Below are 23,170 nucleotides of genomic sequence, written 5' to 3'. Positions count from 1 at the left end.
TTTCTAAACATAGACTTTGTAATCATAATGTACACTATTGACATTTATGATTGATGAGTAAAAAAAAAAAGAGAAAATGATTTAAAAATGAATCATGATAATTAAGTTTTTGTTGCTCTTACTCGTAGCTCCACCGGTTGTTTTATATAATATGCTAGCCTCTATTGTTTATCCTTTTTATTTTTCAAATTTAACTAACTCTCAACAAGTAATGTAATGTTTGAGCATTGAGACATTTAATTAAATGGGCATAATCCTTTTCAACGAGGCAACAACCTGTGTAATGTGACATCTCATGACTTAATCTGAAATTGTCTCATCAACATAAGTCATTCCAAACTTTTAGAGATAAAACTTGACTTGAAAACGTTGTTAATTGTTAATTTTGACTATTAGTAAGTGATTGTCATACAATTTAAGTTTTGTCCAGATTTAATCCAAAATAAATTTTAATTCAATAATTCTACACTTGAAAATTAGACCAAAGTTGATAAGGTTGTAATTTTGTCAGATTGTGATGACTAGTATTAATTAGTTAGGGATTGACAAATAACATGAGTTCTCTTCAGATCTAATCCAAAGTGAATTTTGATTCCATGGGACCATTTCAAGCAAATGCTTTTATTTGTTCTGTTAAAGATCTCAGAAGAATGCGAGATGCCTTGAACCACATGACATGTGTCAGAAGCGCATATGATTAAGAGAATGCATAATTATTAATTAATGTTAACCAAGAAGGTTTTTTTTTTCTTTCTCAGTTTTAAACGTTACAGTATAACAATGTTGAGCTATGAAATTTTTTACAAAACTCAACCAGTTGGAAAAAATCAGTAAAAAAACAGTTGACTTTTCTTTTGGGTTAAATTAATTTTTTATCCTCTAATTTATTTTAATAGTTGATTTCATCCTCTAATTTTATTTAGATTCAATTTATCTTCTAATTTTTAAAATCATTTCAATTTGATATTACTATCTAAATTAATTTGAGTGATCATATCGTTTAAATTTAGTCATATTATCTAAATATACATTTTGTGATGATTTAAGATTGTCAGGAAATAATTTTAAGCCATCCCAAATACAATTTCATAAAATCGTCGACCCAATTTAAAGGGCATGATCAAATTGAATTAACTTTAAAAATATTAAATATCAAAATTGAATTAACTTTAAAAATATTAAATATCAAAATAATTAGAGGATCAAATGAAACCTAAAAATAAAAAATAAAAAGTACTAGTAAACTAATTTAACCTTTTTTTTCAAATGAAATGAAATTTTATTCAAATAAAGCTATAAAGAATATAAATGAAATTTTATTCAAATGAAAACTTGAGTGGCATCACTACACTCTAATCATCCATTGATATATTAAATATGCGCAATTCTAAAAAGTTAATATTGTAATATTAGTTGGTGTAAAAAAAAAAATTCTTACCGGCCACCGTAAAGTTAGCAGTAAAAAAATAAATAAAGGAAAAAAAGGGGAATAAAGTGTTGTATTCCTTATTCGAGTGTCACATTCACATGCACCATGTGCTGCCTCCAGTACATAACATTACAATATGATATTTATGATTTATTTATACCTTAAACTTTTATATGATTTATTTATGAATTCCATCAAAAAGTGCCAAGATCAATTCTAGGCAGAACATCATTTTCTAACTATTATGCTTGAACTTGAACAAGCAAGTTCAGTTTATCCATATGTCCGATTATCTCATCTATCAAGATTGAGTTATACGATGACCTTATCAAATCAAAGGTCCTTGATGTGATCATTACTTTCCATGGAAAAGGCTGTCTCCATTATCATATGTAATAAATTCAAATAAATGCGATATACTAATAAATAGTTAAATACAGTTCCTCCATCTGGATATGACTTGAATATAATAGTTCATGATGAGATGTATGTGTGCTTGGTGCATTACTCTCTTCAATGTGCCAAGCATAGAGTGAAAATAGGTTACATCGATCTGATTCATAAACGATGACCAGGTTGGATATATCAAGAAAAATGGGGACATGGTATTTGACAGTTTCACAACTAAAGGAACATGATATCAAATGGGGCCCTTAGGATAGCAATGATACGAACAAAAGATCCTAGTAGCTTACAAATGATGTAATGTAGGCCCCTAAAATTGATTTTTATTATTTTATTATTCCTTACAGAATAATCCTAGTTTTCATAAGGTAATGTGGGTGCCACTCATAACCAAACAATCTGAAACGTATTGTGATATTTCCATCATTCAAGTTGACATCATAATAAGAGAAAAAATAGTAGATTCATGATGGTACAAATTGTCAAAAAGAAAAAGAAAAAGAAAAAGGAAAACTTTACACCTTTCATTACTGTTATAAAAGCATGGGGGACTCATGTTTTACGTATAAACTATGATATGAAGATCCCTTGAGAATGGGATCTTTCTTTGGTATCAAATCACTATCAACACAAAAGAAGTTTACCTATTGTAGTTGCTTGGTCGTAGCAATATGGCCAAAATTTCAGAAAAATGGGGGCGTTTTGAAGGGGTGTTGTTCCAACACTTTGTCATGAGAGACTTTAGAGTTTGAGGGCAGTCCTTGGGGATTTCAGGTCTTAGGCCACAAGCAGCAATGCCAACTGCTGCTTGAACTGGTGAAAATGCAGAATATGCTGCCTCACCGGTTACCATCTCCCAAATTACCATGCCAAAACTATAAACATTACTCATCCATGTCTCTGTCACACTCTCTGGATCACCAGCAATTATCTGTTTTCAAACAAACAAAAGGGCACAAAAAATTCATATACTATCTCACATTCATACAAAATATATAGTAAAATTCCTACACTATCAATCAGACAAAGCCAAGGTGCATGCACTTTTGTTAGAAAAACTTTCTGTGTTCCTATTGAAGCCTTGTTTCTATTTTCCTTTAGAATGTTAGGGAAAATAAAATTATAAGGATAATTAAATTAGTCCTGGTAAATTGTAAGCATTTTATTTTTTTGTTATTCTGTCATTTAAATTGTTTTTCCCTTTTCTCACTGAAAGAACAGTTTTACTCGATAGTTTTCATTCATTATTTTCTGCCTGAACACAAGGTATGAATCCATGCAGCCTACTTTATCAATTGGACAAAAATAAGTACAATAGGGGGACAGATCATGCTTAAGGATTAAGGTGTGTGGGCTCCATTTGAAATCAATTCAGGTATAATTAGCATCACACAGCACAATGCTGATTTGTCTAATGATATACAGTAGTGTTTAAACATAGGGATACATTATATAAAGTGAAAGCACAAAACAATTATCAAGACATGTTAGGCATGCTCAAACAATGATGCCAAGACAAGTGACATGAAATCTTATTTTCAATGTCTAGTTCTGCATTGCATTTTTTACATGCAATGGATCTAAACAACATCCACCAGGCAATAAAGCTAACAAAAATGTTACTCTAAGTTGCTTTGAAGTGGAACATATAGCAAGATAAATGAGTTCAAATACATTAGAATTTAGATTACACCATTAGTTTGAACAAGTGTAAATGGGAATAAAGTCATAAACAAAACCAGAGAGAGTGTGAGAAATAGAAAATTTAATATAACAATTTGATCCAACCTCAAACATTTTAAAGAAATGTTGTTATTAGACTGGTCAATATAAATCTTGTAGAGTTCCTAAAGGAATGATACTGAAGTATGATGGCTATATAAGCATTAATAAAAAAAATATTTCTTTGCTATGCTGGTTAGAATAAAATCTTATAAGCAAATCTTATAAGAGAATTATTTAGAAACAAATCCCTACATGGTAAAGCATGATTTGGAGCAGCAGCTTAAAAGCCTAAAATGTATTCCCAAATGCCATCTATTATATCTTTCTTAGATGTGATGCAGAGTCTAGGTCTTAAAGAAGTTAGGTCTTTAATTTTAATCTTCTATTGAAAGAAAACTTGAGGCGAGATATAGGGAATATGTATGTGAGATGCAATACCGAATTAAACAAGACTATGCAGCCTAATGGCCTGACATATTATTTTTCTACGTAATTTCAGCAATTGCTTTGCTAACTTGAAAAGAGTGTGATTAGGGGCAAACCTCTGGTGCGAGCCATCGATAACCATCAGTTTCATAATCTATTGCCTCTCTGACACTCTTGCAGGCAGTGACAATGCCCATATCACCCAAGCAAGCATTCCCATGCTTATCCAACAGAATCCTCTGCGTATTAAGATCTCCGTATGCAACACCGTGATCATTCATAAACTTGATCCCCTCAGCTACATCAGCTGCAATTCTTACAACATCCTTACTCGAAAGCTTCTTGTTCTTTAACATTAAGTCATGAACAGATCCACCTTCAACAAATTTTGTCACTGCACATAACCCATGGTTGTCATCTACACAAACACCACAAAACTGCATAATATTTCTATGCCCACAAGTCATCAGTGCCAGCAGATCTTTCCTGAGCTCAAACTCATAAGAGTTCCCTTTCTCACACCCTCTAAGCTTCTCAATGCCAACCCTTTTCCCCATGTACGTCCCCTTATACGAATTGGGCGCAATCTGTTCTACAAACTCAAGACTATCTGAGTTCAACAACCATTTTTCAATCTCATCCCCACCGGATTGAATAGTCTGCCACTCATCTATGACTACAAGAAAAGATGAACTAGGCAATGGCACACGAAGCTGAATATTTTGGCTTAAATTCTCAAATCCATTTCCACAATATGCATCCCCTCCATCTTCTTCAATCTCTCCAAGTCCTCTCCCCTTGGAGTTCTCCTCTTGACATCCACAAAGCCCAAAGGGCAGCTTCACGCCACCGGTTTTCAGCCTCTTCATGGCAATCTTGAGAGCGCTTTCAACCCGGGTCCTGACCAACTTATCTTGGCCACCCCCAGAAAGAACAAGAAGCAGCACAATCCCAAGGGTGAAACCTTTCTTCTCAAAGATCTGAATCTTCTTGCAGCAAATGGAGTAACCATCCAACGCACCCGACATCAAAGGCCACGAAATTGGGGAGTTGCAAGCAAATGTTAACTTGAACACAGACCCCTGAAGCTGGATCTCACCATCACACTCCTCTTGAATCAAAATAGCAGCCTGCTCGTCCTCTAAAGCTTGCTCCATCAGCTTCATGTGAAGAAACACATCCTTCACATCAAACCCCGCCTGAGAATAACTGCCAAATAAAAACAAATAAATAAATAAATAACACAAACTCTAGATATTGAAAAAAAAGAAAATCCATCACCGAAGTAAGTGATTTTCAAACACAACCAAAACAGTGTAACTGAATCCTCACATTAACATTCCCGAAAAACATTGTACGGTTCGAAACCAATCGGATCAATTTCCATGACACGTAGCAAAATTTTATTTAATCTTTTTCGTAAATTAAAAAACTTGGTAATTACATGTAACGTGGAGATTGACCATATAATATTTTCTCCGCATCCACATTCAGATTAGAACAGAGCTTCTAACACGGCAGAAGATAAACCCATTTCCCAAAGTAAAATACACAAAATAATAATAATAATAATAATAATAATAATAATTGTAGAGCTTCTAACTGAAGTGACCTTAAACACAACCAAACTAACATCAACACTCACATTCAGACTGGATCACCACCCAAGTTGAAAACTTTAGAGCTTCCAAATCAAAAGAAGCAAAACCAATTTCCCAAATGCAAAAACAAAAAGAACAATACTTAAATACACTCCTTGGATGTTTTTGGCATTGTTCTCCTATCAGAATTAGAGTTTGACCTCAGTGGTCTAAGTTGTTCTTTAATTCAAACCTTTATTGCACACATTAGCGAGATGAAACTCCAATTCTGGTAAGAAGATAGCACGGAAATCACCTATGTAATTGCATGTAATTTTTGTCAAAAAAAAAACGAGTAAACGCATCCCTGATGAACAGAGAGTGACCTTAAACACACAAAAAAAGTGCAACTGAATCTTCACTCTTCACATTGGCATTAATTCACATGATTCAGATTAAAAGAAGGCCCTTTTTATAAACCCATCAAAACTGAAACATCGCAACCGAAGCAAACACACGCAGACCCAGGTTGGGATCAGAACCTGAGAGGCAAGGAATCGTAGTGCTTGCGAATGTTGCAGACTAACTTCTCCGGGAGCTGGGAACCGGGGTAGAGGTGCGTGAGGTTGCGGAGGACGGTGGTCCACACGAGGCTGCGAGGCCCGTCGAGTTTGGAGGATTCGACGTTGATGGTGCTGTTGAGGGAGTTTTTGAGGGAAGCAATGGCTTCGGAGACGTTGCGCGTGAGTTTTTGAAGCTTCTTGTGGACGAGGGAAGAAGAAGAAGATGAAGAAGAGTCTCTGGGTGTTGTGTCCTGTTCGGGTCGCTGCATGAGAAGCGCGTGGTCCTCGTGGACGGTGGTGGTGGCGCGGCGCGACCAGCACTCCAACGCTGCGGCCATTGCAATGAGAGAGGATGATTCAGAAGAAGAATGGTGGTTCAAGTTTTGCAGTTGTTCTGACAGTGGCCATGTGTTTCTTCTGACACTACCAAATACGGAGATGCATGCTATTCCAGGATTTGCAGAGCCTAGTTTTATATTCAGTATTCTAACTAATATTTTATTTTTAATTAGTTTTATGAAATTAAGAAAACATAGCGACACATAATATAGTGAATTGGTTAAAACTAAAAAATAAATTTAAATAAAAAAAGATAAGTGTTCTTAATATACATATCTTTTTAATACTGAATAAGGGACTAAATTAGGTTTAAAATTGGATTAAATTGGACCCGTTTTTAAAAAGATTAAGCTATAATTTGAATTTTTTTAAAATAAAATGATAATAATTTATTTAGTTCCTAAATTATGCTGAATCCTTATATTTTTAAATGATAAATTTTTAGTTTCAATTGTATAAATATTATGACAACTTAATCCAATCATTTATTAGACATGTATGTGGTAGAGTAAGTGTGTATGTATCTTCCAAAAATCATGTCAAATTAGTTTATTTACATAAAAGTTAGGATTTATCGACTCAAGAACACAAAAACAAAATGTGGATTATATAGTCATGACCATTAAGTGTCATAGTTTAAAGACCAAAACGTGGTTATATTTAATGATTAGATTAATTTATTTACACATTTATGAATTAAATTGGTTATTTCAAAAAATAAAAGGATGAAATTGAGTTTTATTGATAATTTAAGGGACAGAAAAGTAATTTGATTTTATTATTATTAAAAATCAAATAAGGGTTTGATTGATTAACGATGAGATCTCAGGGATGGTTGTGATGTTTTGATCTCATCGGAGAATGGATGGAATTGTTGGATTTTGGTAATGGTGATAGGCATTCCGTGAACCTTTTGGATTCGATGGCGTCCTCCAGCTCCCGCAAGAACATCCATGCTGATGCCACTGACGACGAACAAGAACAAGAAGAAGAAGAAGTAAGTGTATATTTTCACCGCACAAAATTACTGAATCTAAATTGATTTTGGTTCCTCAATTTGAATCGCATTTGAGACGGGCTGATTTGTTTCCGTGTTGATGGTTTCACAGCTCGAGCACTTTGATGATTTCACTCTCGCTTCTTCGTGGGAACGGTGTGTCTCTGCGTGTTCCTAACTATTAATTCACATTGTTGTGTGTGTGTGCGCGCTCTTCTGTGCGTAGATAGAAAGAAGATGCAATTGGTTTAATTTTAATTTACTTAATTGTTGTTTATCGCGTTTCTGTAGGTTTATTTCTGAAATAGAGGCAGTTTTACGGGTTTGGATGTCTGATGGGCCAAACAATTTATTGGTAAGCATTGGAAATCATAGAGTTTAGCATAGTTGGAATGCTGCTGGTGTCAAATGAATCTTACTATACAAGTGTACATGCTTGTTTGTGATATGATACGATAAGCTATACAAGATGTTCAATTTGTCAAATGAACATCTTTTTTTCTTTCCCTAGGAAAAAGGTGCAGTTCTCTTGGAGGATGCCGGTAATTTGTACAAGGTGAAATCTGAAATGAAGTATGCCATGAAAAGTTACTGCATGGAGTTCTATTTCAAGACTGACCCTGATGGTATTTTTTTCTAGGGGGTGGGGTTGGGTAGAAATGTTTAGTAGGTTGAGGTTTAGGCTCAGGGAATTGTTGTTTAATCTATTTCTGTATCTAGTTGATGCAGGAAAACTTGCGGACTGGAATTTTGATTTGCATGATCTGCAGTTATGTTTTGGTGTAAAGGAGTTTTTGGTATGGTTTAATATCTTGTCTTGCCTTGCACTGGAATTTGAATTTTAATGGTTTCACTTAGGATAAGGAACCACTATTTGTCATGTATATCACTAGGTGATTGCTCCTCAGAGTGCAAGTGGTGTGGTTCTTGATGCGCCAGAGTCTAGCAAGCTCTTGAGTGCTATTGCAATTGCTTTGTCTAATTGTTCAAGGTAACTATTGTTCATTGCTTTTTAACACTTAGTGAGTTGTGAAACTTTAGAATAACTTATGTGCATTGGCATACTAGATGCAGCTTGTTTTACATTAATATTTGAATTTGTCTTGTCTCTTGTTTTTTAGTAGAGGAGTTACTGTGTTATGGGATTCAAATTCACGGTTTACAGGGTTTAAATAAAGAAATTGTTGAAATATCCAGTTTAGTTTAGGTAACTAAAGTGGATGTGCTTTCTCATAACATTGGCTTCATAGTTTATGGCCAGCATTTGTTCCAGTTCATGATCCATCTCGGAAAGCTTATATTGGAATTCAGAGCATGGGTACTGTATTTACTAGAAGGTTCGAAGCAGATCGAATTGGTAGTCAGGTTCCAGTAAAACTTATGCATTTGGAGGGGCTGTATGAGTTATTTGTATCTAAGTTTGTGAGTTCCTCTCCCAGGTTATTCAATTTAATATCTATTTATTTTGTGATGTTGGAATACATCCATTTTTAATTTGGTATTCCCTTGCTTTGTGCTTTTATATTTTGTTCTCTTCTTTGAAACTGAAGCAGATGCATTTAGTGCTCTGGTTCAAGTGGTTTACCATATAGTGTAAACTCTTACCCTAGGGGGAGGGATATTGTGAGATGAAATAAGTAATTTCCAATTGGTTGCATGAATGAATGAATAATCATTCAGTAACAGGGATAATAAAATGGACACAACTTAGGTGGTGTCCCGTTGGTGCTTTTGGTGTGGTTCTTTAATCAAAATTGGAATTTCAGTTCGGTAACCTGTGCATTAAAGGTTGGTTTGGATTACCGAGATGGAACTAATTTTGATTGGAGAATGACACCAAAACTACTTATGGTATTGCACCTAAATTTTTTTCCAATGCAACAGTTTTCAATGTTAATGTTTTTTTAAATTAATGTTTGCATGAAAGAATTGGCAATATTTTGTGAGCTTTCTAAGAAAGTTACTTGTGTGATTTATTGTTTTTTTTTCTTTTACATATTTTGGCTTACTTTACCAACTATGTTGACTGGACACTTCGCATGCACAATAACCTTTTCCAGTACTTAATCTTATAGCCAGCAGTTGTATGTAAACTTTTGACTTCATGTCTGCAGTCTGCACTGCCCTTCTAACTTTTGCTTGTAATAATTAATTTCCATTTGATATTGAAGGCCTACTCCACATTGGATCTATCTGTTCATAATTTCAAAGTCCGATGTGCAATGAAGCTAACATTCAGAACGCTTCCCTACGATGATGACAATATAAAAGATGCCAAAATTAGCAAATCTGGAGAAAATCTTACTGGTGAAATGTCCATTGGGACACAATGGGATGATGATTGTTCTTGGAGTGAGTGGTATTCTGCAGAAGATCCTGTTAAAGGTAAATTCTGGGATGTAGGGACTTGTATGTTGAAATAGCTATAGCTTCTTCTTGATGGGATGCTTTCATTAGATAGAATGAGTTTTATGTTTTAAGATTCATACACATCTTAAATTTGTGCATAAACTGTATTCATGCTGGTATGTAGAATCCAAGTTGGGATGGATTATAATTTACAAATAATGGAAAATTGGGGATCATTTGCAAGCATGACCAAAGAATTTTAGATGCATAAAGTGCTTTTAGCTATTTTCAATAGAATAGCCATCTTTCAGTTCTCACATGCTTTTGCACTTGTAAACTAATTGTGATGAAATTTTCATCTTTGTCATTAATTAGCTTTTGTGATACAAATATTAAATATTAATGGGATAAGGGTAAGATACAATTATACAAACTATGTTGAGGTCATTATTGTATTTTGTACTGAAAGTTCATATTGTAATACATTACCTCCCTCTACTTGGTTAATCATGAAACTATTAAGTGAGTATTAAATTTAATGGTTAGTTGGTCACGTGTTAAGTGATCTTTTCTTTTGTTTCTTCTGTTTTTTTCCCTTAAAAACACAGAGATATGCCTAAGTTCATATAACCGATAACATGTTTTTCTAACTCACTTTTCTTCATCCTATTTGCATGATTTTTTTCATCTATTTTTCTTGCCCATATGAATTTTTTCCTCACTCATTTACATATTTTTTTCCTATCCATTTTTTCGTTCATTGAATAATTTCACTGTCTAAATTTTTTGGTCGATTTGCATGGTTTTACTTGTCTATTTTTCCCGCATAGTTGAATAGTTTTTTCCTACTCATTTTTCTGTCCATTTTCATTTGTCCCTTAGATAAGTTTGTTTGGTGACTAAGGATATTTTTGGTCCTTTTAGCCTAGATTCTTTTTTTATTAATTAAAGCTTTCCAAGCTTCATTATTTTATGAAGCTCTCATACACCTATGCCAGTTCCGTTTCATTTATGCTTAGGCTGCATGCAGGTTTTGAACTGATTGCAATATGGTCAGAGAAGATGGTTGAAAGTTCTATGGAAATGGCTGAACTTGAAAATGCTTCACCTCATGAAGCTGAGAAGTGGTTGACCTCTCTAAGGTTTACTCCAAATTTTAAGTTGTTTATCTGTATAACAGAAACCAAAATTCTCATGAATAGTTGTTGCTTATGTTATTAATGAATACTTGCTGCTCAAAGTGTATAATAAATAATATTCAGGTTCAATATATGGTTTGGTTCAAATCAACGGTTAATTTACAACTGCCCAGGAATTTCATTTTATTCAGTACCAAACTATGTTTATAACACTTAGAATGTTTTGGTAGGTTATACTTCAATGCAATCATCATCCTTTACTTTCCACTTTTAAAGCATTCCCTAACGGTCGTTGTATAATTACTTGGTTTAACGAAAAGCACCAAGATTTTTTTAGTGGTAGTGCCATAGTGGCAATAAATAGATTTAATTAGTTGTTTATTTTAGGTACAATTACTTCTAAAACTCATAATCAAAGTTTGACTTCTTATGCTTTAAATAATCTAAGAAATTCAATTTGCTGTGGTATTTTTTTTACATTTAGACTTGAAGGTTCCAGTGGGAATCGGGTTGGATTCACATCTGAGTTGCGTCTTCTGGTTGATGCATTACAAATGTCATTTGAGGCACAATTTATTGAAGATTTTGTTTCAGGTTCGCATTTTTTTCGGTGCATATAGTTCACTTATTCAGGCATACTTTACATTTAATTGTTAGCAGTGCATTTTGGTATACTGTTCAATATTTTCCCTTCTTCTGGCTTGTAGCAGTTGAAAATCCAGGTCCTGATAATTTAAAATCAATGGTGATACCTCCACCAACAGTCAGAGACCGTGTGCTGAAAGAACTGTTTATTGAGGGTATGTAGCTTTTCCTCCATTATTTGCCTTCCATTTTGGGTGAATACTCAGGTTCTTACACTGTTGTTATTTTATTAATTGTTAAGATGTCCCACATTGGTTAAAAGTATAAACGGCCTACTTCATATAAGACTTGGTCAATCTTCTCTCTTGAGCTAGCTTTTGGGGTTGACATAGGCATATTCTATTTCTAATATGGTTTCAAAGCTTATCTTGTCATGATGTTGGATCTCTCTCAGATGTCTAATTTGGCAAACTTCTCAATACAATTGTCCTATCTTCGGCATGAAGGGGTATATTAAGATGTCCCACATTATTAGGAAAATGATCAGAATCGTATTGTTAATCGCATATTATCACAGGGACATGGAGCGGAGCAGCAACCCCTGCTCTTGAAGACCTCGCTGCGTCGCGCCTCGGTGTAGCAGCTGTTGCGCCATGAGTAGTGGCTGAAATTGTGGACAAAGGCAAATTTCTCGTCCGATTTTTTTAGTTGAAAGGCAAAAATACTCCTGAAACAGCGGTGTCATTTTAGGGTTTTTAAGGGGCAAAAATGTAGAATTTAATGTGGGTCTTTAATCTGACACCTCAAACCCACGATTTTCACACTCTTCGTGAATCACTTCCGCTCTTTTTCCCCAAGAGCACTAAACCTTTCTTGGTGAATCCCTTGCTTCCTTTTCCAATTTCTACAACAAATTCTTATCTCTCTGCCTCTTTTCAGCCAACCTTATCTGTTCTTCAATTTCTGGCGAGGTCTGCAATTTCTGGCATGTTCTATTTTTGCATCTCTTTCTTTTTTTTTCCCTGTTCAGGGGGTGTTTTTCCCTTTTTCTATTTTGATTTGCTGAGCCTCAATTTGAGTCCAATTTAGCCTTTTTTTTTAATGCAAAACATAACATATAATAAATAAACTAAAGAGTAATAATAAAAAAGTATAAGAGTACATATATTGTTATTATATAATACAAACTATATATATGTAAAAATCTAGAAAAACAATACACACATACGCAAAATAAAATAATTCAGAATATACGGAAAAAAATCAGAATAACGGTCATCCCACAATTGCTATCCTGATATGGCTCTTTTGGGGGGAGGCCACTCCTGGCCACTATCCACTGTTGAGTGTTGACTACTATGATCAGAGTACTCCTTACTATAACTGCTCAATCCTCCCCCCTCCTAAGCTAGTTGTTGGGATTAAGTTAGGCTTAGTCCATTAGATTGTGCATCTACGTCCAATCTATGGTCAATCTGCTAAAAGCAAGCTACTGGTGCCTTGGGACACCAGGTGAACAAAGAAATGGCCTCCAATGTAGTGTTATCTATATTTTCCAATTTGAAAAAACTTATTCTTGGATGGTGAAAAATTGCTTGAAGATCACTATCAAATGATAGAATATTTGATAGTTGCGATCCATTGAATGCTTGATTATTTCTTTAAAGTAAAAGGATGCCAAAGTAATTTAAGTGGTGGGTAGAACAATGATGAACAGTAGAAACAAGTTCTTGAAAAGAAAATTTGCCCTTGTCTCATGCAAATGATTATAAATTGGGGAACATTTCCATCCATTTAAAGACTTTTTCTTTTTCTTTTTTATTTATCACTTCTAAAACTTAAGGTTTATTTTATACTCCCTCCGGTCTCAAATATAAGAAAAAGAAACTGATTCACCTTAATTAAGAAAGTTAGTTAACCACATTTAATTGCATCAATCTCAATTAAAAACTAATTTTTTTCTCTTATATTTGAAACCGGAGGGAGTACCTTACTTAATAATCAAATTTCAAGTATCCTTGGGATTCCTAGCACAGCATGTTGGTTAGTTGCTTGTTAAAATTTGATGTTGATACTTCACATTATTTTGCTATAATATGTAATGTCTGCAGGCATACAATTCTCAGATTTTGCCAACAGTGGACATAAGATTTCTCGAGCTATAAAAGGCGCACCTCTTGGATCTCTCTTTGCACAATTTTGTTTACATTCTCTTTGGTTTGGCAACTGCAATATACGTGGTATTTACCAAAAGTAATTATGGTTTGTTTATTGTATAACCATAGCCTAAAGTAAGAGAGTAGGAACAAATTGTTCACCTATGAGGAGTTGAATTTCTGAGATATCTCATTTGTACTGTATAATTTTCATTTTTATTACTCAATTTTGGTCTCTTTCAGCTATTGCTGTGCTATGGATAGAGTTTGTTCGCGAGGTTAGGTGGTGTTGGGAAGAGTCACAACTATTGCCCAGGATGCCAGCTAATGGATCAATTGACCTATCCACTTGTTTGATTAACCAGAAACTTCAGATGGTAAATTATTTTTATCTTTAAAGGATCTTTGCTGAAATCTACTCATTGTGTCTTGTTTTCTTTGTATATTTTATATGAAATTTTATGTTAAACATTTTTTGGTTTTCTAGTACATTCTTAGCTCACTTTTTATTGAAAATAAAAAATTCTTGTCTCAATATTTCTTTCAATTTGGAATGACTTTTCACTTACATTTGTTAGTGAATTGGTTACAGAAATACACTTGATAATTTGAAATGTACTTTGTTACATAACAGAAACAAAAATTCAAAATAAAAGGCAATAAAAACAAGCCACTGGTATTAATTATCACAAAAACACCACTGCCACTGCAGGGCAGTGAAAATATAACTCCAGGATCTCTCAAAGAGATTGACCTCTCAATTCCTATTCACAGGATAGGAAAATAAGTGCCTCCTCTCTTATACGTCTGCCATTTTTCTTAAAATACACATTCCACAAAACTTGCCCACGTAATAATGATAACTACTCGTCTACCCCCAAAATATGGATCACCCTTTTCTCCTCCTCCTCTCACACAAGCTCAACCCTTAGTCCTATTTGGACCTGCCTGGCTGCCACTACATCAGAAGATCAATCTAGTTAAGGCCCAACAACTGCCTCTAATTCTTTGGGCTAAGATACTTCCTCTAACTTAATCGCACACCAGGCTTGTGGCTGAATAAGTTATTCTTTTGGGCAAAAGATACCACCCCTGGATAAGTTATTGTTTGGCTAATCTATGGTAGTTAATGTTGGACTTTAAGGGGGCAACAAGAGAAAAAAATGGAAGTAGCAGAAATAAGAATGTTAAGATGGATGTGTGGCCGCACAACGGCACAAGATAGGATAGGATACGAAATAATTGTGTACGAGGAGATATTGGTGTGGCACTGTTTGAGGAAAATATGATAAAAAAGCCGGTTAAGGTGGTTTAGACACATGCAAAGAAGCCCACTGGAATAGCCAGTGAGGAGAGCAGATTGCATGATTTTTAGCCCCGTGAAAAGGAGGATAGGGAGACTGAGAAGAACATTGGAGGAAGTTGGTGTTGTGCAATTCATGTAACTGATCTTACTTGGTGGGATAAAACTTTTGTTGTTGTTATTGTTGTACCCTTAGACAAGTTATTATAAGGAGAACTATAAATATTTCAGTGAGCTTGGGTGTTTTGGTCTTTATATGTTATAAAGTACATAGTGATAAAATTGATGCATTTTCTGCTCTGTTATTCAGCTTGCCATATGCATTGAGAGAAAGTGTCAGCTGAGTGAAGACTATCAAGATTGTATTGGAAGCTTGGATCAAATAGATTCCATGAGTGAGGTCACAAACCATTTTTTCCCTCGTGGTTTTTGTTGTTAAGTTGATTGTTGTATTACTTTAGTTATTTTTTTATAATTATGTTTTTCATTGTGAGTGTTAATTGGTCTTGATTGAATTGCAGGAAGAAAGTGTAGTTGGGGATGACTCTTTCAGTCTACAGACACCCAGTGAGGAATTTTCTGGGAAAGTTGACAGGTGAACTTAGCAAGTGAGAGCCTGCTCGGTTGTTATCATTTGTATCTATCTTCTTACTGCTTATATAACAACTCACTCTCTTATGGAAATTTCTTCCATTTTTATGTCACCACTTATGGTCTTGGTTAAATTAAATTCTTAAAGTTTCTATATGTGCATATCCATATTTATTTCTGGTTAAATAAGGGGGATCCTTTGTTCCTTTTCTTGTTTTCTTTTAGTGGTTGATTTCCTGAGTTGTATTTTAATAGGGGGATAGAGAGGGGTTTAGTTTCGATTTATTTGGTATTAAAATGTTCTCCGATCTAGTCAGATGATAGGGAAACATGGCTAGCTGTAAATAATGTAGATCCTTGTGCATTCTCTATTTTGCCAGCATAGCTATAATAGTTGAAAAATCAGCAACCTTGATGTGGTTCACTGTCCAAAAAGGAGGGAGGATCTCTTTGCCTTAAAAGAAGCCAGTGATTTTACAAATATCTTTATTTTCTCAAGTAGTATGTGTATGTTCTGTAATCCGTGCTTGTTTAGGACTCCAATTGGTGTAGGGTGACTGATAGTAGACAAACAACTCAGCAATTTCCTTTTATTTTGATTTTTGTCATGGTAACAAAACTAATTTACTAATTTAGTTAGTTCAAATTTAATTTTGTCTGCCTAATGTGATATTTGGGCTTTGGAATTGTTCACTACTCCAAGATTACTGGTTCCGCCTTGACCTGGGGGGATCAGCTGGTCTTCTATCCTTAGTTCTTGTACAGAGCTATCTCTTTGCTGGGCTCTTCTCTTCGTGTGTGCATGCATGCACCTGCATGTGTGTTTATACTGCCACTGCCCCACTGCAGGGTAGTGAAAATACAACTCCAGGACTGCTTTTTATTCTCTTCTCTCTGTGTGTGTGTATATTGCCACCACTGCAGGGTAGTGAAAATACAACTCCAGGACTATTTTTGATGCCATATAGCTTTTGCATAACATATATCTGCTATTAAAAATAGTAATGGATTTGTACAATTGTGCCTCAAGTCACAATTTTGTACTAAATATCCTTGAAAATGTTTCAAGTATTTTCTAGCACAAATGGTGTTTAGTTCTATGTTAATGCTGCATGTTTTCAACTACTAATAATTTACACTGCTCTGGAATAAAATTAATGTTAACAGAAAGCCTGAAGATGTGGACCTGTTCAATGAAAAAAAATCTTCAGACTTGACCAGGAGAGGTTCTGCTGGTATTGTTGATTCTATGATGCTTCTCAAGTCACATCAAAGCATGCATGCCCCATATACACAGGTTGTTCCTGCATCCAGGCACCATTTGGCATTGTCATTATGCAGTATTACTTCAATTTTTGAAGAAAATAACCCCTTTAATCTTGTTCGCTATGCTACAGGAAGCACCACTTATGACAGAAGACATGCATGAGGAGCGGCTAAAGGCTGTTGAAGCCTTTGGTGATTCATTTGTAAGCTCAAACTCATGCAATGCATACAACAATAACAATCATTGACTATAAAAGCTTAGGACCTTGGACTGCATTAAACTCGTTTACATTTCACATAGGGGTAAATGACTGAAAACTAGATACATAGAACAATTAATTGAGGTTAGATGTAAGGATTTGAATGGTGTTGTAGCAGTGTAGGTTCAGGAATATAGCCTGAGTTGTCAACCAACTTGAGCCAGTCTAGTGCCACAGGCACTGGTATATAGAGGTATGAATTATCTTGCCTGTGATGCAGTAGCCTCTCCAGTGATTAGTTTATTGCTTTATAGTCTTGAGTAGTCTATCTAACATGACCATGAGACGTGAGTAAATATCTTGTAATTGGTAAAGCTATAATTATAAGTTTACAGCATTTTTGCTAAAAAAATAGTATTGTTTTTCTTGAAGAAAGTTGATATCTTTCACTCCCTATCTTGACCCTGATATGACCTTTTGATCATGGATTATAATTGTCCCATATACTATGTGTGACGTGAGAAGTGGATAAATTCTTTAGTAAAAAGTTGAATCCTCTATTCCTCTTACAGGTGGTTGACAAAGTAAAGTGAAGAGACTAAGCTGTTGAATTTCTTATGCACAGTTATAAATACTATTATTTTATTTTTTTGTATTAGGTCCCTTTATTTCTCTTTAATATTAAGCTATCAATGCTATGAGTAGAGTCAGCCCTGAAGTTGATGACAGCACAAGGTTTTTAGGAAACAAAGACGGATGAATATAAATTACAGAAATAATATTGTAAAATATGATGACTGATTGGGATTATTTATGGGGGCTTTTCTTTTTCTTTTTCTTTTTCTTTTCAAAGGTGATTCAGAAAGATGCACCAACATAAATAAATAAATAAAAATCCAAAGACACTAAATATTCACTCCTTCCTTGAACTGTGTGAAGCTTAATTGTCATTTGATTAATTCATGTATATTTCTGCTTGCAAATCTAGAACTCAAAAAATAAAAATAAAAATGAAAATGACACAGTAGGATTGATACGTGTTCTATTTCATATATTGCATGTTACTTAGCAATGCCTTTTATATACTTATTTTTGTTTCTTTTTATAGGATTTCTCTGCTCAGCTGGAAAGGGATATCTTAACTTCAGGTAAAAACATTTTTTTTTGGTAATTGATTGATAATAACATATATGCTTTTGTAATAACACTGGATAGTTATTAATAATGTCTCAAGTTCCTTTTTGTTTTCTAGTAAAATATCATCAATTCTGATTTCTGAAGCAGTCACTTGTGATGTTAAAAAATAATTTAAATGTATAATCACACATTTACTAATCATATTCATAATGCTTTCTAATTGGTGTAACATTTGATATACCTGCACCATTAATATGATGGAATGATGTTTTCATCTATCTAATTTTCAATCATGAGTGTTATGTTTACCATACCCACCAAATTAGAAAAAATAGACTTTTGATAATTGTTTCTATTTTCAACGGTACATTGTATATTAATTTTTTTAAGATAAACTGATGAACTTGTTTTAAATAAAATTTTATCAGCATGGTGTGCATAATCAAACTTAAAATCCGAAGTGATTTTTTTTAAGGAGTTCTATAAAAGCTTGTTGAATGGTGTGATATTAAATTTGTTTTATGCTAGTTTCAGTTATTCATCCAAATGAAATTATATATATAATGAACCTTTTTTCCTTTTCACTTTGTAGTTAATTGTGCATGCAAAGTTTCTTCAATATATAAAGACTAACAGACCTATAATGGCTTTGTTACTAGATATGTCAGCATTTAAGGCAGCAAATCCAGGTGCTATCTTTGAAGATTTTATTCGGTGGCATTCACCTGGGGATTGGGAAGAGGATGATGGCCCTGAGGGAAGTAAATCATCATCATCCAGTTCTCATGACATTAAGAAGTCAAAAGATAGTTGGCCTCCACAAGGGCGGCTTTCTAAGAGAATGTCTGAGCATGGAAATCTATGGAGAAAGCTTTGGAATAGTGCACCTGCTCTTCCTGCTTCTGAACAGAAGCCTCTTCTTGATCCAAATAGGGAAGGAGAAAAAGTAAGTATTTTTCTAGAAGTTTAAATTTACTTTGCTTTTGCTATTGTTAAACTGATTGTTGGCCCCCAGGAAATTTATACTAGAATAACATTATTTTTGTTACTTGGTTTCTCATGTTGACTGGACGGCAGAACCATTAAAACATGGCAGCCATTTCTTCACTTTCCGTTGTAGATGGATCCAAGAGGTGGATCTTAATGATAAATAGGAGGTCATTCCCCAAGGATCTTATAGATTTTATCTTGATTTACAAAATTTCTTGTTTTTGTTAGTTGAAAGACTGCCCAAGGAGTAAGTCTTACAGGTTACAGCAGTATCTGTAAAGATACCATAGTTAAAGACGAAAAATGTATATACTGCATGCACTTTATCTGATTTAGTGGGGCATTGCAATCAAAGTTGATGAGTTTCATCCTTATTTATACAAGAGGATTTGCTTTGGAATGCAGGTCCCACTGGGTTAACTGGTGGCCGTTGTGCATAGATAAGTGATTAGAAGTGTATCAAGAAATCCAAAGCAAATGGGTGCTTTTATGAGAAAAGTGCTCACGTAGGCTATGCCTTGAAGGCCATGCATGAAAGTTTAAATTGAGGGCCATGCATGAAAAGTGCTCACGTAAGCAAATGGGTTATTTGGTGAATTGAGGGCCATGCATGAAAGACAGATGAAAGTTTAAATTATTATGGTTCACGTGTAGCATGTTCTTGTGATCAAATCCTCAAATTAGTATTTATCAAATGAAATTGCTACTGCATATTTGTGTAAAGAGGAAAAAGATTACTACATAGTACATACATGGATTGCTTGAGATATGCTGTTCTTTCTGTGTATCTCATCTGCTATGATTTTTATATTCTCAATTTTCCAGGTTCTTCATTATCTTGAAACTCTACAACCACATGAATTGCTTGAGCAAATGGTGTGTGCTGCCTTCAGAGCTGCAGCCGACACACTTTGTCAGACTAGTTTTGGAGAACTAAAACAGGTGGAGACTGAGATGCAACAACTTTATCTTACCATGGCATCTGCTTTGAGAGCTTTGCAAGGTAGCTATTCGTTAGTTTTTCTTTTCTGTGGAAAATAATGATGTTTAACCTATTTCCATTTTTGTTGCAGTTAATCACTTGTCTGGAGACAGTGAGACTATTGAAGACTTGAGACGACTAACTGTTGCTTTTGAACAAGTCGAGAAGTTATTGACTCTTGCAGCATCCCTCCATCGCAAGCTTATACAAGCACCGCGCCTCTCCAGAGAAATTTTCAACGATTACCACAATTTTTATATTCAAACAAAGGGAAAGGGTTTGACAGAGGACATTGATGAAAAGGTGAAATGCTTATATTATATGCCTTGGAATACCTTCTTGTTCTTGAGTCTTTTTTAGCATTGAACTCATGTATTTCTACTATCTTTCTTGCGTTCTTGCGTAGGAGTTTAACAAGAAACAAGAAGTAAGGGACCATGAGAGGGAGGTGTTGTCAAATATGTTTGTTCCTCCTACTGCTAACCAATCTTGGAGAAAGGTTTTGAGCATGGGAAATCTTCTCAATGGCCATGAACCAATCCTGAGGGAGATTATTTTTTCGCTGCGTGATAGAGTGAGTGGTAATCACTATGCAGCTCGTAGTGGTAGTATTTCTCAACAAGAAATTGAAACTTACAGAATGTACATATGTGGGACGTCTAACGACCTACGTGTAGCACTTTCAGTTGTCTCGTGTGATTAATTTTTTGGTGTTTATTTATTAAAATTATGATTTTTAGGAATCAGTCACATATTGCATCTGCTCCTATAATTAAATTGTTAGCTAAACCTCCTCCCAAAAAAGTGAATCCGGCCCTATATTGGAAAGAGGATGGTTGAATTCTAAGAAAGAGGGATCGAAATGTAATTGAAAATTTATTCACACTTTGTAGTGATTTTTGTACCTAAACTGGAAGTTTTTTTCTTTTACTAAAGATTGCATAGGTTTTTACCGTACCATTATTTGTGCAAAAGATGTTTTAGGGACATTAAAGATATTTAGTTTTTTTTTTTCCTTTTGTTGTTTTAAGAGAATTGGTTAAATGGATTTAGAACTGCTTTTGAATGAATTAACTGAAAAAATTGAAGCATCTCAAGTGTCAATTTTAATTATGGCTTTGGTTTAAATAGTTTTTACGTAGTATTTTTGTTTTTTGTGCTTGTAATTTTTTAAGTCTTTTGTAAATTATGTTTATTTTATTTTTCATTCTTATAGTGTTTTAGATAATATTTTTATTATTAAAAATATTATCTAAAATGTTATAAGGATAAAAAAATAAAAAAAAAATATAATTTGTTGATGACTCACGAAATTAATTAATTTGTGATTAATAAATAAAATTTGAAGTCCTGAAACAATGAAACATTTTTATTTTTAAAAAAATCTTGATGTCATGCAAACGACGAAAAAGACGGCACAACAATGGACGAACATCAATAGACTGTGATTGAAATTGAATAACAATTGTGTCACATTATCAGTAAGAGTGGGATTGACATTCAATGTATCTGTATCTGTATCTGAGAAAGTGAGAAACGCATAAAATAAACGCACAAATAATGATTGGTTTAATTCGGATTACGTAATATTTTAGCTCACTCAACAATCTTTACAATTGCTTAGGGTGTTGTATTAAATAAGATATTTTTTTAGTTAACTTAAAAATTTTATTTGATTAAAATAAAAAAAAGTAATAAAATAACATTCTGAGACATTGATAATTAATTTTGATAGGTCACAATTAAGGTGAACTAGAACTACCTAGGCACCTTTCCAACACTATGTTCTTATTATCCTGCTCTTTGTGGAAGAGTAAAATATGACTAAATTTTAATTTAGTTTTCAAAATATTTTTAGTTTTAGTTTTAGTCCTCATACAGTAATTTTTTCTTTAAAAAAAGATATAAGTTTCGTAATTATCATAAGAACTATTTTTAAAATTTATGAAAACAAAAAATATTACAAAAAAAAACTAAATTACTTTTATATTGATTAAAAAGATATTTAACCATTTATAAAATATATTACTATCTTTTTTCTTTCCCTTTTTGTTGCTTTTGAAATGTATCTTGGAAGAAAAACTTTTGCACTTGGTTGGTGTTGAGTCAAGATTTTCTTTTAAAGTATCCAGCAAATTAGTTACACAAAAACGAGATTAATTAGCCATGGATATGGATATTATCATGTTTAGCCTAGATAGCTAGAATATTTCTGGCTTTTCCCTCATTAGTCTATCTTAAGTTTTCCAAATCTCTTACTGGAATATATGATAACCAGATTGATTTTATTCTCAACAATGTTTGACGAGATGAGAATCAGAGACCCACTGCTAGAGATAAATATTAAAATATTTGTGCAATAGAACAAATTTGCCATTTAAATTAATTCTTGTCATTGATGCAAGCAGAAAAATTAGATTTGAAGAATAATATTAGTCAGGCATGGAGGCACCGTCAAAGTTCAACCAACAGAGTAAGTTTTTGTTTATTTTAAAGTTGGAAAATTAATTTTTATATTTTTTCAATAAAATATACATATTTCAATGTAAACATGTGATTCACACAAGTTTCAGTACACATTTTAACAGTTTAAAATCAATTTTATCAAATTTTAAATTAAGCGCGAATGAACCGTGTGCCTATTAATTAGGTTAATTAATATAGAATAGACTTAGTTACAAAATCTATCTCCTTTTATTTCATTAAATTAGTGCTCGTATCTTTTAAATTCATTCTATCTCACCAAAGTTGATCCTTAAAGAAGCACACTTCTTTATTATTATATTCAAGAGTTCATTTAAATATTTAGTATAAAATATAATATTAATATTATTATATTTTTATAATTTTATATATTATCTTTTAAAATATAATATATAAAATTAAATTTTATTTTCACATAAATTAGAATACGTATATATATATAAGTTTTATTTTTATTTTATATATTATATTTATTTTTTAAAATAATGTTTGTAATTTAGTGATAACATTTTTTTTATTTATAT

General features: G+C 33.5%; 2 protein-coding genes across 5 annotated transcripts; one reads left to right on the top strand and one right to left on the bottom strand.

Annotated features, from left to right (window-relative positions):
- Positions 1-2,278: 2,278 nt before the first annotated feature.
- LOC100811417 (uncharacterized) lies at positions 2,279-6,585 on the bottom strand. Its single transcript, XM_003552891.5, has 3 exons — positions 6,108-6,585; positions 4,102-5,194; positions 2,279-2,765 (listed from the first exon to the last, which is right to left on the bottom strand). The coding sequence occupies exons 1-3, from the start codon at positions 6,464-6,466 to the stop codon at positions 2,475-2,477; spliced, it is 1,743 nt and encodes a 580-aa protein (XP_003552939.1). The 5' UTR covers positions 6,467-6,585; the 3' UTR covers positions 2,279-2,474.
- A 689-nt stretch (positions 6,586-7,274) lies between these two features.
- On the top strand, positions 7,275-21,072 carry LOC100810877 (rab3 GTPase-activating protein catalytic subunit). 4 transcript variants are annotated; one of them, XM_041012075.1, is made up of 22 exons: positions 7,275-7,461; positions 7,577-7,620; positions 7,756-7,819; positions 7,976-8,090; positions 8,185-8,261; positions 8,358-8,455; positions 8,715-8,886; positions 9,636-9,849; positions 10,844-10,955; positions 11,437-11,546; positions 11,660-11,752; positions 13,649-13,777; positions 13,937-14,070; positions 15,307-15,396; positions 15,518-15,591; positions 16,755-16,884; positions 16,985-17,056; positions 18,162-18,201; positions 18,850-19,136; positions 20,006-20,183; positions 20,254-20,465; positions 20,569-21,072. In XM_041012075.1, the coding sequence occupies exons 1-22, from the start codon at positions 7,333-7,335 to the stop codon at positions 20,863-20,865; spliced, it is 2,871 nt and encodes a 956-aa protein (XP_040868009.1). In that variant the 5' UTR covers positions 7,275-7,332; the 3' UTR covers positions 20,866-21,072. The 4 variants fall into 4 exon arrangements, with proteins under 4 accessions (XP_040868009.1, XP_006602077.1, XP_006602076.1 ...); XM_006602014.4 differs by having other exon boundaries at positions 7,275-7,464; positions 8,194-8,261; XM_006602013.4 differs by having other exon boundaries at positions 7,275-7,464; positions 11,663-11,752.
- The last annotated feature ends 2,098 nt before the right edge of the window (positions 21,073-23,170 follow it).

This window comes from Glycine max, chromosome 18 (assembly GCF_000004515.6).
Source record: "Glycine max cultivar Williams 82 chromosome 18, Glycine_max_v4.0, whole genome shotgun sequence".
NCBI lineage: Eukaryota > Viridiplantae > Streptophyta > Magnoliopsida > Fabales > Fabaceae > Glycine > Glycine max.
This window is presented reverse-complemented; position numbering and strand designations above follow the sequence as displayed.